At 46.1% G+C, this 17,196-nt stretch overlaps 1 protein-coding gene across 1 annotated transcript in view; it reads left to right on the forward strand.

The window, feature by feature from the left end:
* Positions 1-17,196, forward strand: part of arid4b (AT-rich interaction domain 4B) — a 203,098-nt gene that overhangs the window by 152,211 nt on the left and 33,691 nt on the right. The window contains exons 20-21 of the mRNA XM_085996722.1: positions 3,384-3,591; positions 13,664-14,836. Coding sequence (XP_085852848.1) covers positions 3,384-3,591; positions 13,664-14,836 — 1,381 coding nt within the window. The remainder of the gene's footprint in view (positions 1-3,383; positions 3,592-13,663; positions 14,837-17,196) is intronic.

Genomic DNA, 17,196 nt, shown 5'->3' on the forward strand with positions numbered 1-17,196 from the left:
TAGCTTTCAAGGGTATATGTGAAAATAGCCGCTTGTAGTCCCTTTGGTTTATGACTGTTAGGGCTGATCCTGTGTCCAATTCCATTTTCACTTGGACTCCGTCTATCTTGAGTGTAACCCAGATAGTCTGGTGATCCTCCATTTTGGTTACCTTATGTAGTTTCAGACAACCCAGCTGCTTGCTTCCGGAGTCTGTGTCACTTTTCTGTTCGTCTGAACTGTCCATCACCTTGTGTACCTTTTTGTACTTCTCCTGTGGAGATTTCTTACTGTTGGTTTTCTTCCCAGACCTGCAGACTCTTGCTATGTGTCCTGCTTTTCCACACTGTCTGCACACTTGGTCCTTGAACTAACAATCCTTCTGGTCGTGTGTTGTTCTGCCGCAGCGATAGCACTTCCCTGTTCCATAGGACATTTCATTGGTGCCATATTCTTGCGGTCTCCGTTGTATCTCTGCAGCGCCCCTTGCGGCTGCTTCGTGTGATATTGCCATACTGAAAGCCTTTTCCAGCGTAAGATCCTTTTCTGATAGAAGCCGTTTCTGGGTTCCTTCACTTTGCAGCCCACACACAAACTTGTCCCTTAACGTATCTGCTAGTCCCACTCCAAACTGGCAGTGTTTCGATAGCTTGCGCAGTTCCGTTAAGTACTCAGCATTGCTTTCGTCTTTGTGTTGGTTCCTTTTATGGAACTTAAATCGTTCTGCTATCGGCAGCGGTGTGGGGTTTAAGTGGTCCTGTAGGATTTCTACTATGTTTTCGAAATTCTTGTCCACAGGCTTCTCTGGGGTTATTAGGTTTCGCAGTAACCCATAAGTTTTTGCACCCGTGGAATTTAACAAAACCAGTGCTTTCCTAGCATCTGGCACTTCATTCGCCCTGCAGTACACCTCAATACGTTCCACATATGTCGCCCAATCTTCGACTTCATTGTCGAACGTAGAGATACTGCCACTCTTCGGCATCCCTGGGTGTGATTTCACTGTCAAAAATGGCGTCTCCCGCGCTTCCCCTTCTTCTCCGCTGGCACAAAATGGTATCTCCCGCGCTTCCCTTCCTTCCCGCGCTCGCCCTTCTTCTCCGCTGCGGCTTCTAAAAATGGCATCTCCCGCGCTCTTCCTTCTTCTCCATGGCTCAATGGCGTCTCCCGCGCTCTCCCTTCTTCTCCCCGTGGACACTGTTCAGCCCTTGAGCCATGGCTGTGCTCTGCGCGTTTCCGCCGCTCGGTCCTGAACCCGGCTGCTGCTTTACCCTCTCTCTCTCCGTTCTGTTTTTCCTCGACGCCGCTCGGTTTTCAACCCCCGGCTGCGCCCTGTGCGCTTCACCCTCTGTCTTACCCTGTCGACGCTGCTCGGCTTTCTCTCCGCCGTCGGTCGGCTCCAGCCGCCGCTGTCCGGGAAGGGTCTGCGCTGTACCTGTCGGCAGTCTATTGCTGATCGTCGTGGCTGGGGAACCAAGCCCGGCTCTCCACAGCCTCCCCTGCGATGTTCACACTCTGCCAGACGACTGGGCGGTTGCTCGTGGTCGACGCCCGTGCTTCTGGCCACGACTTTCTTCCACCGCCCTCCGGAGCGAATCCTCGAAGGGAAATGCAGAGTTGCAGGTAGATTCGAATCGACACTCGTCGCCACTGTTAGATCCGTGATTCTGAGAGTATGATGTTTTTCAATAACCACACGGATGCTGTAACTTAACAATCAACAGGTATTTACTGGAGTAGGGTAGTCTCAAGACTGGGGGTACAGAGGCATGCGCAAGGCTTATATACAGGTGTGGTCACTGCCGGTACTACAGTATACAGGAGCTGTAAAAGTAGTTCTCTCTTAAAGGTACATATACTACATAACCTTCTGGATATTATGAGGGTCCGAAATACCCCCCAGAATTCTGCAACTCCTTACAAAAGAGTGTACAGAATTTGTGGGTTCGCAAATCTATACAGAATTACTCTTTGAGGCTATTCTAAAAATATATCGTTTTATTTAAGAGTCGACATTCAGTTAACATCTGTTGAATCAGTCGCAACATTAACAATTCAAAATACAATTAGCTTACATTTCTTATTTCTCAGAGATCCTTATTCTCAAATCTTCGTTACATTTCTTATTTCTTTCTTATTTCTAAATCCAGAACATCCACCAAAATCAATCACTTTGACTTCCCGAGACTCATAGTTAAAGACTTACAGAGATGCCTCTGGAAAGTTTGAGAAACGCTTTGCCCATTCAGCGTGTTCTGACTTCTGTTAAAAAAGGTCTTATTTTTATACCCTTTTGGCAGTGGTTTCTTCTTTGACGTTCTCTGCTGATGTCAGCTAATTGTCTTTATTGATACCTCTTTCGAATGCTCTCTATTTTACTGTCAATTCAACTATTGCATGCATAATTATTTCTCTACCTTTTAGGTGTTCCAAAAACCATCATAAAAACAATGACAGTTTCTGTTGGATGCCATTCTTATCGAAGATTCTTCATTCAATTCTTAATATTGGCTTAGCTGCTTTTTAGCAGACATTTTGACTCCGTGGTGTTCCAAGTTTAATACAAACACAATGTAATTGCTTGGTGTATCTGTTGAAGTCTTATCTTCAAAGTGTCCTTGTTGGTATGGTTTTTACTATGTATATATTAAAGACACTTTGACCAGAGTGGTTCATGCATTTCCAGCTATCTCAATTGGTTGCATATTTAATCTTATGGTTCCTGTTTTCCAAGTTTAACATAAGACTACTTGACCAGCAGATGTTTCTTTACTTGATGTCATGTTTTCAAAGGCACATGCCTCTTTTAATGTTTGTGTTGTGTTTCTGTTCCACGTGTTAGCTCTTCACACTTTAAACTGGGCATTCTCATTGTGTTCGTTCCAAACGCTAGACTCTTCGGAAGCAAGTCTTTGTTTTTCAATAGGGTCTTAGTTTCTTGGTCAATATCCCTTTCCCATTTCAAAGCCTGTTTACAACTTTGTTATCAATTGATCTTTATCTCAGAAGCCTTGTGTCTTTTAAACCCAGTATGTCTTTTATTAATAATATTAGAAATCTGTTCATGGTATCGTGTATTTCTCTGAATCATGGCTATTCCTTCACACAAACACCGCAATTAGATCACCCACTTAATCTTCTATACGCTAGGGAATGCAAGCCTAGTCTATATAATCTGCCCTCATAATTTAACCCTTTTAGCCCCGGTATCACTCTGGTGACTCTACACAACACCCCCTGCAAAGCCAATATATCCTTCCTGAGGTGCGGTGCCCAGAACGAACGCAGTACCCCAGATGCAATCCAAGCAATTCTGCATAAAAGCAGCTCCGATTGAAGGTTAATTTATAAAATAAAATGGTGTTTGGCAAAAGAAGGAATTGTGATGTCCATCTGCATTTCAGAGTAAAGTGGATAAAGAAAAGGAAAGGAGTGATAAAAAAGATAAAGAAGATAAAACTCCCAGCAAGTCTGTGCGAGTCCGTCGTTTCTCAAAGTCCCCAGCTCATACGGTGTCTTCAGATATTTCTTCGAAAGTAATTGGAGTTGGAACGAGGAGCTGTGAACAAGATAATTCTACAGAAGGCTCTTCCATTCTCAATGGAGTACAAGGTATTAATTTACTTTCGAATATGGCTGCGTGAAAGTAGTGCAGTGATTCACACTAAATTGCTTGATGAAAGTTACATCACATTCACTAAATATTTTTTATTGTGGACACCACCAGACATCATTAGCACAGGATATTAAACTATAGATGGTGCTGTCAGTTATTGGGTAAAAAACACAGCTGAATAAAAGCACCCTCATGAGTTTCACAGCTAATGGTATTTATAAACCATTCTGGACTGATTCCGAGGCCGCAGTCCTACTCTGGTGAGTCGTGAATTGGACAGGCTTGTGGTTTATGCCACCTCCGTTTTGTTACTGGGTGGACTCTTTATTATCTACTCTGGTCTCTGGGTCAGAAGGTCGTGGGTTCAAGCCCCACTCCAGGACTTGAGCACATAATCCAGGCTGACATTCCCAGTGCTGTACTGAGGGAGTGCTGCACTGTCGCAGGTGCATTCTTTCGGATGAGGCATTAAACTGAGGCCCTGTCTGTCCTCTGGTGGATGTCAAAAATCCTGTGGGACTATTTCGAAGAAGAGAAGGTGAGTTATTCCCAGCGACATGGCCAATGTTTCACGGCTACGCAGCTCTTTGGACATTCCGTGCAGCCGGCTCGCTAGCTTTTCAATGTGAAAAACCACGCATGCGTGGTATTTTGAATGGGCTGCACCGCCCCTTGAAGGGGCCATGCACCCAAAAAAAAATAATGAAATGGTACATTGGTCCTGGCCAATATTTATCCCTCAACCAACATCATTAAGAACATAAGAAATAGGAGCAGAAGTAGGCTATTCGGCCCTTTGAGCCTGCTCCGCCATTCAGTGGCTGATCTTCTACCTCATTTCCACTTTCCTGCACTCTCCCCATATCCCTTGATATCCAAAAATCTATCGATCTCTGTCTTAAATATACTCAATGACTGAGCCTCCACAGCCCTCTGGGGTAGAGAATTCCAAAGATTCACCACCCTTTGAGTGACGAAATTTCTCCTCATCTCAGTCCTAAATGGCCGACCCCTTATTCTGAGACTCTGACCCCTGGTTCTGGACTCTCCAGCCACGGGAAACATCCTCCCTGCATCTACCCTGTCAAGCCCTGTAAGAATTTTGTATGTTTCAATGAGATCACCTCTCATTCTTCTAAACTCTAGAGAATACAGGCCTAGTCTACTCAATCTCTCCTCATAGGACAATTCCCCCCCATCCCAGGAATCAGTCTGGTGAACCTTGGTTGCACTCCCTCTATGGCAAGTATATCCTTCCTTAGGTAAGGAGACCAAAACTGTACACAATACTCCAGGTGTGTCTCACCAGGGCCCTATATAACTGCAGTAAGATGTCTTTACTCTTGTACTCAAATCCTCCTGTAATAAAGGCCAACATACCATTTGCTTTCCTAATTGCTTGCTGTACCTACATGTTAACCTTCAGTGATTCGTGTACAAGGACACCCAGGTCCCTTTGAACACCAACATTTCCCAATCTCGCACCATTTAAAAAAAAAAAACTCTGCTTCTCTCTTTTTCCTACCACAGTGGATATCTTCACATTTCTCCACATTATATTCCATTTGCCATGTTCTTGCCCACTCACTTAGCTTATCTATATCCCCTTGAAGCCTCTCTGCATCCTCCTCACAACCTACATTCCCACCAAGCTTTGTATCATCAGCAAACTTGGATATATTACATTTGGTCCCCTCATCCAAATCATTGATGTAGATTGTGAATAGCTGAGGCCCAAGCACTGATCCTTGCGGTACCCCACTAGTTACAGTCTGCCAACCCGAAAATGACCCGTTTATTCCTACTCTTGTTTTCTGCCCATTAACCAATCCTCAATCCATGCTAGTATATTACCCCCAATCCCATGAGCCCTAATCTTGTTTAATAATCTCTTGTGTGACACCTTATCGAATGCCTTCTGAAAATTCAAATACACCACATCCATTGGTTCCCCCTTATCTATTCCGCTAGTTACAACCTCAGAAAACTCCAACAGATTTGACGAACACTATTTCCCTTTCATAAATCCGTGTTGACTCTGCCCAATCCTATTATTATTTTCCAAGTGCCCTGTTACCATGTCCTTAATAACTGATTCTAGCACTTTCCCTACTCCTGATGTCCGGCTAACTGCTCTGTAGTTCCCCGTTTTCTCTCCCTCCTTTCTTCAATAGTGGGGTTACATTTGATTGAAAATCAGATTGTCTGGTCATTATCACATTGCTGTTTGTGGGAGCTTGCTGTGCGCAAATTGGCCGCTGCATTTCTTACATTACAACAGTGAGGACACTTCAAAAGTATTTAATTGGCTGTAAAGAGCTTTGGGGCATCCGAGGTGGTGAAAGGTGCTATAGAAATGCGAGTTCTTTCATACTGCACATTGAATCTTCCTGTAACTGACTAGATGACTTCTCGATGAAACCTGAAGTAATGGAGTCGCAATAATTAATCATCTGTTAGCATCCTCCCCAGCAAGGACTTATAGAGCATTGATTGGTTGGTGTCCACACTGACGCTGCAACTAATACAATAAATTCATATGTTGAATCAAAGGGGAAGAATATTCCAACATGAAGCCCTTGTGGCGGAAAGCTTTTTAGAGCAAGAATAGGAGAGGGGACAGATGAGCGAGAATAGGAGAGCGAGGACAGATGAGCGAGAATAGGAGAGGGAGGACAGAGGAGCGAGAATAGGAGAGGGAGGACAGAGGAGCGAGAATAGGAGAGGGAGGACAGAGGAGCGAGAATAGGAGAGGGAGGACAGAGGAGCGAGAATAGGAGAGGGAGGACAGAGGAGCGAGAATAGGAGAGGGAGGACAGAGGAGCGAGAATAGGAGAGGGAGGACAGAGGAGCGAGAATAGGAGAGGGAGGACAGAGGAGCGAGAATAGGAGAGGGAGGACAGAGGAGCGAGAATAGGAGAGGGAGGACAGAGGAGCGAGAATAGGAGAGCGAGGATAGGAGAGCGAGGACAGAGGAGCGAGAATAGGAGAGCGAGGACAGAGGAGCGAGAATAGGAGAGCGAGGACAGAGGAGCGAGAATAGGAGAGCGAGGACAGAGGAGCGAGAATAGGAGAGGGGACAGAGGAGCGAGAATAGGAGAGGGAGGACAGAGGAGCGAGAATAGGAGAGGGAGGACAGAGGAGCGAGAATAGGAGAGGGAGGACAGAGGAGCGAGAATAGGAGAGGGAGGACAGAGGAGCGAGAATAGGAGAGGGAGGACAGAGGAGTGAGAATAGGAGAGGGGACAGAGGAGCGAGAATAGGAGAGGGGACAGAGGAGCGAGAATAGGAGAGGGGACAGAGGAGCGAGAATAGGAGAGGGGACAGAGGAGCGAGAATAGGAGAGTGGACAGAGGAGTGAGAATAGGAGAGGGGACAGGAGCGAGAATAGGAGAGGGGACAGAGGAGCGAGAATAGGAGAGGGGACAGAGGAGCGAGAATAGGAGAGGGGACAGAGGAGCGAGAATAGGAGAGTGAGGACAGAGGAGCGAGAATAGGAGAGGGGACAGGAGCGAGAATAGGAGAGGGAGGACAGGAGCGAGAATAGGAGAGGGGACAGAGGAGCGAGAATAGGAGAGGGGACAGAGGAGCGAGAATAGGAGAATCGGCGGGAATTGCGGGCTGAGCGGCTGTATAAAGGCTCCCGAGACCCAGGTAAGGCCCCAGTGCGAGAATCGGCGGGCTGAGTGGCTGTATAAAGGCTCCCGAGACCCAGGTAAGGCCTCGGTGCGAGAATCGGCGGGAATTGCGAGCTGAGCGGCTGTATAAAGGCTCCCGAGACCCAGGTAAGGCCTCAGTGTGAGAATCGGCGGGAATTGCGGGCTGAGCGGCTGTATAAAGGCTCCCGAGACCCAGGTAAGGCCTCAGTGCGAGAATCGGCGGGCTGAGCGGCTGTATAAAGGCTCCTGAGACCCAGGTAAGGCCTCAGTGCGAGAATCGGCAGGCTGAGCGGCTGTATAAAGGCTCCCGAGACCCAGGTAAGGCCTCAGTGCGAGAATCGGCAGGCTGAGCGGCTGTATAAAGGCTCCTGAGATCCAGGTAAGGCCTCAGTGCGAGAATCGGCGGGCTGAGCGGCTGTATAAAGGCTCCCGAGACCCAGGTAAGGCCTCAGTGCGAGAATCGGCGGGCTGAGCTGCTGTATAAAGGCTCCCGAGACCCAGGTAAGGCCTCAGTGCGAGAATCGGCGGGCTGAGCTGCTGTATAAAGGCTCCCGAGACCCAGGTAAGGCCTCAGTGCGAGAATCGGCGGGCTGAGCTGCTGTATAAAGGCTCCAGAGCCCAGGTAAGGCCTCAGTGCGAGAATCGGCGGGCTGAGCGGCTGTATAAAGGCTCCCGAGACCCAGGTAAGGCCTCAGTGCGAGAATCGGCGGGCTGAGCTGCTGTATAAAGGCTCCCGAGACCCAGGTAAGGTTTACCAATCTCCAATCTTGGAACTCAGAGAGAAGGAGAGAGGTAAAAAGTAATCCAAGTGTGACGTCACCAGAAAGCGGGTAAGTGATTGGTTGGTGAGTATTTCTCTTTTTTTAAGCTTAAACTCTGTGGTTTATAGTTTCTAAGGTGCGATATTCATCATCTAGAATCGGGGCAGAGGGTATTTAAGAATAATATTAATAAATTTAATTAATTACATAGAATGGGAGATCAGGTGATGTGTTGCTGCTGCAATATGTGGGAGCTGGTGGACACCATTGATGCTCACGGTGATCACATTTGCAGTAAGTGTTGGCTGCTCGAGAATTCCGGCTCCTTGTTGAAGAGCTGGAGTCCGAGCTTCAAACACTGTGACACATCAGGGAGGGGGAGAGTTACCTGGACTCTGTGTATCAGGAGGTAGTCACACCAATTAGATTAATTAATTCAGATGTAGTCCGTGGCCAGGGTCAGGATGGTGTGACTAGAAGTGAGGCAGGTACGGGGATCCAGGAGGTAGTGTTGGAGGAGCCGCAGCCCTTGCTCTTGTCCAACAGGTTTGAGGCTCTTACTCCCTGTGAGGATGGGAACGGGGACTGCGGGGAGGATGAGCAACTCGGCCACAGCACCGTGGAGCGGGGGGCCATTCAAGTGGGGGGAGATAAAAGAAATGTTGTAGTGGTAGGGGATAGTATTGTTAGGGGGATAGATAGAGTTCTTTGCAGCCGAGAGCGAGAGTCCCGAAGGCTGTGTTGCCTGCCCGGTGCCAGGGTTAAGGACATCTCCTCTGGGCTGGAGAGAAACTTGGAGTGGGAGGGGGAGGATCCAGTTGTCGTGGTCCATGTTGGTACCAACGACATAGATAGGACAAGGAAGGAGGTTCTGCTGAGGGAGTTTGAGCAGCTAGGGGCCAAATTAAAAAGCAGAACCACAAGGGTAATAATCTCTGGATTACTACCTGAGCCACGTGCAAATTTGGCTAGGGTAAATAAAATTAGAGAGTTAAATGCGTGGCTCAAAGACTGGTGTGGGAGAAATGGGTTTTGCTTCCTGGGACACTGGCATCAGTACTGGGACAGGAGAGAGCTGTTCTGTTGGGACGGACTTCACTTGGCCAGTGCTGGGACTAGAGTCCTGGCGAATCGAATAACTAGGGCTGTAGAGAGGGCTTTAAACTAATTAGTGAGGGGGAGGTTTTAAGAGAGCGAAAAATAAAAATGACAGCGGAGAAGGCAATAGAGCAAGGTAGCAGTGGGGGAATTAAAAACCAGAGCATGTCAGGAAGGGACAGAATGTATAATGATAAAGGTAAAGTAGTAAAAGGGGTAAAAGCAGGAATAAATGGTAAGAAAACATATTTGAAAGTTCTTTATCTGAATGCACGCAGCATTCGTAACAAAATTGACGAGTTGACGGTACAAATAACTACACATGGGTATGATCTGGTGGCCATTACGGAAACATGGCTGCAAGATAATCATGACTGGGAACTAAACATACAAGGGTATTTGACAATTAGGAAGGACAGACAGGAAGGAAAGGGAGGTGGGGTTGCTATGTTAATCAAGGATGGAATCACTGCAATCGTCAGAAATGATATTGGGTCAAAGGATCAGGATAGTGAAATAGTTTGGGTGGAGATAAGGAATAATAAGGGGAAAAAGTCACTAGTGGGCATAGTCTATAGGCCTCCTAACAGTTGCAACTGTTGGAGTATAAATCAGGAAATAGTTGGGGCTTGTAATAAGGGAACAGCTATAATCATGGGGGATTTTAACTTTCATATTGACTGGACTAATCAAATTGGGCATGGCAGCCTTGAAGAAGAGTTCATAGAGTGTATTAGGGACGGGTTCCTTGAGCAGTATGTAACTGAACCAACCAGGGGGCAGGCAATCTTAGATCTGGTCCTGTGTAATGAGACAGGATTAATAAAAAAATGTCCTAGTAAAGGATCCCCTTGGAATGAGTGACCATAATATGGTTGAATTCCAAATTCAGTTTGAGGATGAGAGAGTTGGATCTCAAACCAGCGTACTGAGCTTAAATAAAGGAGACTATGAAGGTATGAGAGTAGAATTGACTAAAGTGGACTGGGAAAACAGATTAAAGTGTAAGACGGTACAAGAGCAGTGGTCTACATTCAAGGAGATATTTCACATCTTTCAAGATAAATATATTCCACTGAGGAAAAAGGGGAATAAAAGAAAAGACAGCCATCCGTGGCTTAGTAAAGTAATAAAGGATAGTATCCGACTGAAAACAAGGGCATATAAAGTAGCCAAATCTAGTGGGAGGATAGAAGATTGGGAAGCATTTAAAAGCCAGCAAACAATAACTAAAAGATTAATTAAGAAAGGGACGATAGATTATGAAAGTAAACTAGCAAAAAATATAAAAACAGATAGCACGAGTTTCTACAGCTATATAAAAAGAAAAAGGGTGGCTAAAGTGAACGTTGGTCCCTTAGAGGATGGGACCGGGAAACTAGTGGTGGGGAACATGGAGATGGCAAAGATGCTGAACAAATATTTTGTATCAGTCTTTACAGTAGAGGACACTAAAAATATCCCAACACTGGACAAACAGGGGGCAATGGGGGCGGGGGGGAGGAGCTAAACACGATTAAAATCACTAAGGAGATGGTACTCAGTAAAATAATGGGACTTAAGGCGGATAAATCCCCCGGACCTGATGGTCTACATCCTCGGGTCTTGAGAGAAGTGGCGGTAGGGATTGTGGATGCATTGGTGATTATTTTCCAGAACTCCCTGGACTCAGGAAAGGTCCCGGTAGATTGGAAAACTGCTAATGTAACACCCTTATTTAAGAAGGGAAGTAGACAAAAAGCTGGAAACTATAGACCAGTTAGCCTAACATCTGTGGTTGGCAAAATGTTGGAGTCCATTATTAAGGAAGCAGTAACAGAGCATTTGGATAAACATAATTTAATAGGACAGAGTCAGCATGGTTTTATGAAGGGGAAGTCATGTTTGACAAATTTGCTCAAATTCTTTGAGGATGTAACATACAGGGCGGATAAAGGGGAACCAGTGGATGTAGTGTATTTGGACTTCCAAAAGGCATTTGACAAGGTTCCACACAAAAGATTACTGATCAAGATAAGAAATCACGGGATTGGGGGTAATATACTGGCATGGGTGGAAGATTGGCTATCTAACAGAAAACAAAGAGTTGGGATAAATGGTTCATTCTCGGGCTGGCAATCAGTAACTAGTGGTGTTCCGCAGGGGTCAGTGCTGGGACCCCAACTCTTTACAATCTATATTAACGATTTGGAGGAAGGGACCGAGTGCAACATATTCAAGTTTGCCGACGATACAAAGATGGGAGGGAAAGCAATGAGTGAGGAGGACATAAAAAACCTGCAAAAGGACATAGACAGGCTAAGTGAGTGGGCAGAGATTTGGCAGATGGAATATAATGTTGGAAAGTGTGAGGTTATGCACTTTGGCAGAAAAAAATCAAGAGCAAGTTATTATCTAAATGGAGAGAAACTGCAAAGTGCTACAGTACAGAGGGATCTGGGGGTCCTGGTGCATGAAACACAAAAAGTTAGTATGCAGGTGCAGCAGGTGAGATCAGGAAGGCCAATGGAATCTTGGCTTTTATTGCAAGGGGGATGGAGTATAAAAACAGGGAAGTCTTGCTGCAGTTATACAGGGTATTGGTGAGGCCACACCTGGAATACTGCGTGCAGTTTTGGTTTCCATATTTAAGAAAAGATATACTTGCTCTCGAGGCGGTTCAGAGAAGGTTCACTCGGTTGATTCCGGAGATGAGGGGGTTGACGTATGAGGAAAGGTTGAGTAGGTTGGGACTCTACTCATTGGAGTTCAGAAGAATGAGAGGCGATCTTATCGAAACATATAAGATTGTGAGGGGGCTTGATCAGGTGGATGCGGTGAGGATGTTTCCACTGATGGGTGAGACTAGAACTAGGGGGCATAATCTAAGAATAAGGGGCTGCCCTTTCAAAACTGAGATGAGGAGAAACTTCTTCACTCAGAGGGTAGCAAATCTATGGAATTTGCTACCCCAGAGAGCTGCGGAAGCTGCAACATTAAATAAATTTAAAATGGAGATAGACAGTTTCCTAGCAGATAAGGGAATTAGGGGTTACGGAGAGAGGGCAGGGAAGTGGACGTGAGTCTAGATTCGGATCAGCCATGATCCTATTGAATGGTGGAGCAGGCCCGAAGGGCCGTATGGCCTACTCCTGCTCCTACTTCTTATGTTCTTATGAGAGAGAGGACGGAAGTGAGAATAGAGGGGACGGGGAGCGGGGACGACAGAGGAGAGGGGTGCTGGGGCATGAGACATATAAAGAGACAAAGAAAAGGAACAAAATGAGAGGCCACTGAGGGCAGGGAGTGATGTAGAGTGGGGAGGGAGAGAGATACATGTACTGAAAGGAGCAAGTGTGGGGAGAGAGAAGGGGAGACGGAAGGGGGGGAGAAACAGATGTACAGAGGGAGAAGGGGAGGGATGTGCAGATAGACAAGAGGAGAGATGTTCAGGAACCTCTGCTTAAACTAGTAACTTCAGAAACTTTTTAAAAATGTCACCAAGCCTCACATTATCCTCTGTTCCTGACTACTAACTTAGTGCAATAATTAAAACATTTTATTAGGTTTTCTTCAGACTTTCCCTGTGGCTCTCTTTCATCAAACTCTTAGTTCCTTTACTAATTGGTGAACTGGAAACTGTGTACTTCCATTTATGTGCACCAATAGAACTAACTTGTGATCCCAATAAAGACAGAACAAAGTTACTTTTATGCAGCGCTTTATGACTTCCTCAAGATGTCCCAAAGTGCTGCACAATCAATGGATTATTTTTTGACATACTGTCACTGTTAAGTAGGTAGTTGACTGCATCCAGCAAAGTCCCACCAGCAGCAATGGGATGAATGACCAGTTAATCTGTTTTTAGTTGATTTGGCTGATTGTGGAATGTTGATCAGGACACCAGAAGAACCGCTTGCTTTTTTTCAAATCATATCATGGGATCTTTTACGTCTGCCTGAGTAGGTGTTGGAGGCCTCGGTTTATGGTTCATCCCCAGCAGCACAGCACTCCCTCAGTCCATCGGTGTGTCAGCTTAGGTTATGCGCTCAGGGTCTGGAGCGAAACTTGAACCCGCTCAAAGGGGAGAGTGAACTAAGCTGACACTTAAATAAAGACTGGAGCTTAAAGCAGTCTTAAAATGACATGGTCACCGAGATTCGTTTAACACTGGTAAAGATGCACATCTAGCAACCGTGCATCGACACAGTAACAAATGTGCATTCTGCTGCTACACGTGTATACAGACGCTGAACTTGTAAAATCTGGCCTTTTAATTTAGTCATCTTTGTGTGTTTAGTGTGCTTTCTGCTAACTACTTTAATTGTGTCAATTTATTTTTGAGTGTTGCCTTTTAGTTGGGGAAGGGTGTGATGTATGTATTTTTTGTTTGTTTATTTAATTTGCCTGTATTTATCCAGCTTTTGGATCAGAGGCTTTATGGAAATTGGCACTCGATAAAAGGATAACTGTGATTAGATCGAAGGCCTGTCTGGCTCAGGATTATTGGAATGGTGCTGCACCTCTTGCCATTTAAGTTGTGTTTATTTGTCTGTGATTTCTATTAACAGGTTCAGGGAGTTCTGAGGAGAGCGATGATGAAGACCGAAGTGAGGCCGCCTGGAGGAAATACCCACAAGAGGACACAGCGACACAGGAGAGGAAGGTGCCAGCACTTCAGGATCAGAGGAATCTTCTCAATGCTGGGCTGCCCGGAACACCTCCAGCTGGCACCAAGTTGGGAAGTATCTCGGACTCCCTGGAATGGATAAGAAGAGGGAAGCGTTCCGAGGAGGAGGAGGAGGAGGAAGAAGAGCCCGTGAGATCGAATTCCGTGGTCCAGAAAGAACCGGCGGAGAGGTGGACTAAATCGCACATGAAACGGGCCCGGAGGAGAAACTTTGGTGCCGAAGACTGGACGAAAGCAGGGTCACCTAACCGCAAGGGTGAGAGGTCGAAGGGCAAAGAATCTCCCCTCAACACCACAAGCAGCAGCAGCTCAGATGAGGATGGTGAAAGAATTGAAGTGAAAAACACCCCTACCAGAAAACATAATGGACTTCAGGAAAAGAGGAAACCTCTGCACGCGACCGCTTTATATTCCGGTTTCTCAGAAGTGCCTGAGAAAAGGATCAAGCTTTTAAATAATTCTGAATTAAGGGCTCAGAACGTAAAAATGAAGGACCGGAAAGACGTGTGGTCAAGCATCCAGATCCAATGGCCGAAGAAAGTCCTGAAGGAGCTCTTCTCCGATTCCGATACCGAAACCACGTCATCCCCGCCTGTGGCCCTTGAAGAGGGGAAGTCCAAGGCATCGGCCGAGACTGCCAAAGAGGAGGAGAGGCTGTCCCCCATGGAAGTGCAAACTGCACCGCCTGTTCTCTCCCCTGTCCGGTCCAGCGAGGACAAGCCAGCTGAAAAACTGGACAAGAAGGGAGAGATGCCCAGCAGCGGCAGCAACTCTGTGCTCAACACTCCGCCCACCACTCCTGAGTCTCCCATCTTGGTCACGGTGACGGAGGCCACCAGGCCGCAGCCAAGCGCCGTGCTTCCTCAAACCTTGGCTCCGAGCCAGGAGGAAGCGCAGAGTGTTAAGAGTGAGACTGACAGCACCAATGAGGTGGATAGTGTGACAGGGGAGCAGCAAGAGGGACAGTCGGAGGGTAATGTCTCCCCAACGGGGTTTGACGCCAGCATTAGCTCCAGCAGCAGCAATCAACCCGAGCCGGAGCATAAGGAGAAAGGTAAGGAAGCATCTGAAACAAAGGCGTTTGTTCAACAAACTCAAATTATTGCAAAGAAATTGGCTGGAATTTTAGGATTGCTCTGTGTGTGTGAGAGTGTGCATGAGTGTTTGCACAAGCAGACTTTTACCCCAAACTTTTAATTTGTTGCAGCTTTGCTGTTTAAAATCCTTTTATAAATCACTGACTTTCGTTGCTCCGAAGGGGAATCTTGTTTTTGTTGCTCCTTGAGGCAAAGAAAATGGTTGCACAGGATTTGTGGGAATGACGTTCAGGTTTGATCATCGTACAGTTGTGTTCTGATTGGTATAGAATCATAGAATGGTTACAGCACAGAAGGAAGCCATTCGGCCTGTCGAGCCCGTGCCAGCTCTCTGCAAGAGCACTTCAGCTAGTCCCCTTTCCCCGGAGCCCTGCAAATTTTTTTCCTTCAGGTACTTATCCAATTCCCTTTTGAAAGCCACGATTGAATCTGCCTTCACCACCCTTTCAGGCAGTGCATTCCAGATCCTAACCGCTCGCTGTGTAAAAAGGTTTTTCCTCATGTCGCCTTTGGTTCTTCTGCCAATCACCTTAAATCTGTATCCTCTGGTTCTCGACCCTTCCGCCAATGGGAACAGTTTCTCTCTATCTACTCTGTCTAGACCCCTCATGATTTTGAACTACGATGGTCTGAGGCGCGCGTTGGGTAGGATTGATTGGGGAATGTCACTCAAAGGGTTGACGGTGGATAGGCAATGGCAAACATTCAAAGACCGCATGGATGAACTACAGAATTTGTTCATCCCAGTTTGGCATAAAAATAAAACAAAAAAGGTGACTCAACCGTGGCTAACAAGGGAAATTAGGGATAGCATAAGATCCAAGGAGAGGACATATAAATTGGCCAGAAAAAGCAGTAAACCTGAGGATTGGGAGCAGTTTAGGAGTCAACAAAGGAGGACAAAGGGATTAATTAAGAAGGGGAAAATAGAATATGTGAGTAAGCTTGCAGGGAACATAAAAACTGACTAAAAGCTTTTATAGATATGTGAAGAGAAAAAGATTGGTGAAGTCAAGCGTAGGTCCCTTGCAGTCAGAATCAGGGGAATTTATAATAGGGAACAAAGAAATGGCAGACCAATTATTAAATATATATTTTGGTTCTGTCTTCACAAAGGAGGACACAAATAACCTCCCAGAGATGTCGGGGAACATAGGGTCTGATGAAAGGGAGGAACTGAAAGAAATCAGTATTTGTAGGGAAATGGTGTTAAGGAAATTGATGGGATTGAAGGCCGATAAATCCCCGGGGCCTGATAATCTACATCCTAGGGTACTTAAGGAAGTGGCCCTAGAAATAGTAGATGCATTGCTGATCATCTTCCAACATTCGATGGAATCTGGAACAGTACCCATGGATTGGAGGGTAGCTAATGTTACCCCACTATTCAAAAAAGGTGGTAGAGAGAAAACTGGGAATTACAGACCGGTAAGCCTGACATCGGTAGTGGGGAAAATGCTAGAGTCCATTATAAAAGATGTAATAGCAGAGCACTTGGAAAACAGTGACAGGATCGGACAAAGTCAGCATGGATTTACAAAGGGTAAATCGTGCTTGACTAATCTACTGGAATTTTTTGAGGATGTAACTGGTAAAATAGATAAGGGAGAACCAGTGGATGTGGTGTATTTGGACTTTCAGAAGGCTTTCGATAAGGTCCCACATAAGAGATTAGCATGTAAAGTTAAGGCACATGGGATTGGGGGCAAGGTACTGACTTGGATAGAGAACTGGTTGGCAGACAGAAAGCGAAGAGTTGGAATAAACGGGTCTTTTTCCGAGTGGCAGGTAGTGACTAGTGGGGTACCGCAGGGATCGGTCCTTGGACCCCAGCTATTCACAATATATATTGATCTAGACAAGGGAACTAGATGTAATATCTCCAAATTTGCAGACGACACAAAGCTGGGTGGGCGTGTGTGCTGTGAGGAGGATGCCGAGAAACTCCAGGATGATTTGGACAGGTTGGGTGATTGGGCAGAAGCATGGCAGATGCAATATAACGTGGATAAATGTGAGGTTATCCACTTTGGTAGCAAAAACAGGAAGGCAGATTATTATCTGAATGGTAATAGATTGGGAGAAGGGGAAGTGCAACGAGACCTGGGTGTCCTTGTGCACCGGTCGCTGCAGGTGGTTAAGAAGGCAAATGGTATGTTGGCCTTCGTAGCGAGAGGGTTTGAGTACAGGAACAAGGATGTCTTGCTGCAGTTGTACAGGGCCTTCGTGAGACCACATCTTATATTGTGTGCAGTTTTGGTCGCCTTATCTGAGGAAGGATGTTCTTGCCATGGAAGGAGTTCAGCGAAGATTCACC

This window comes from Somniosus microcephalus, chromosome 9 (assembly GCF_052327205.1).
Source record: "Somniosus microcephalus isolate GS21.2 chromosome 9, FLI_Smic_1.0, whole genome shotgun sequence".
NCBI classification, from domain to species: domain Eukaryota; kingdom Metazoa; phylum Chordata; class Chondrichthyes; order Squaliformes; family Somniosidae; genus Somniosus; species Somniosus microcephalus.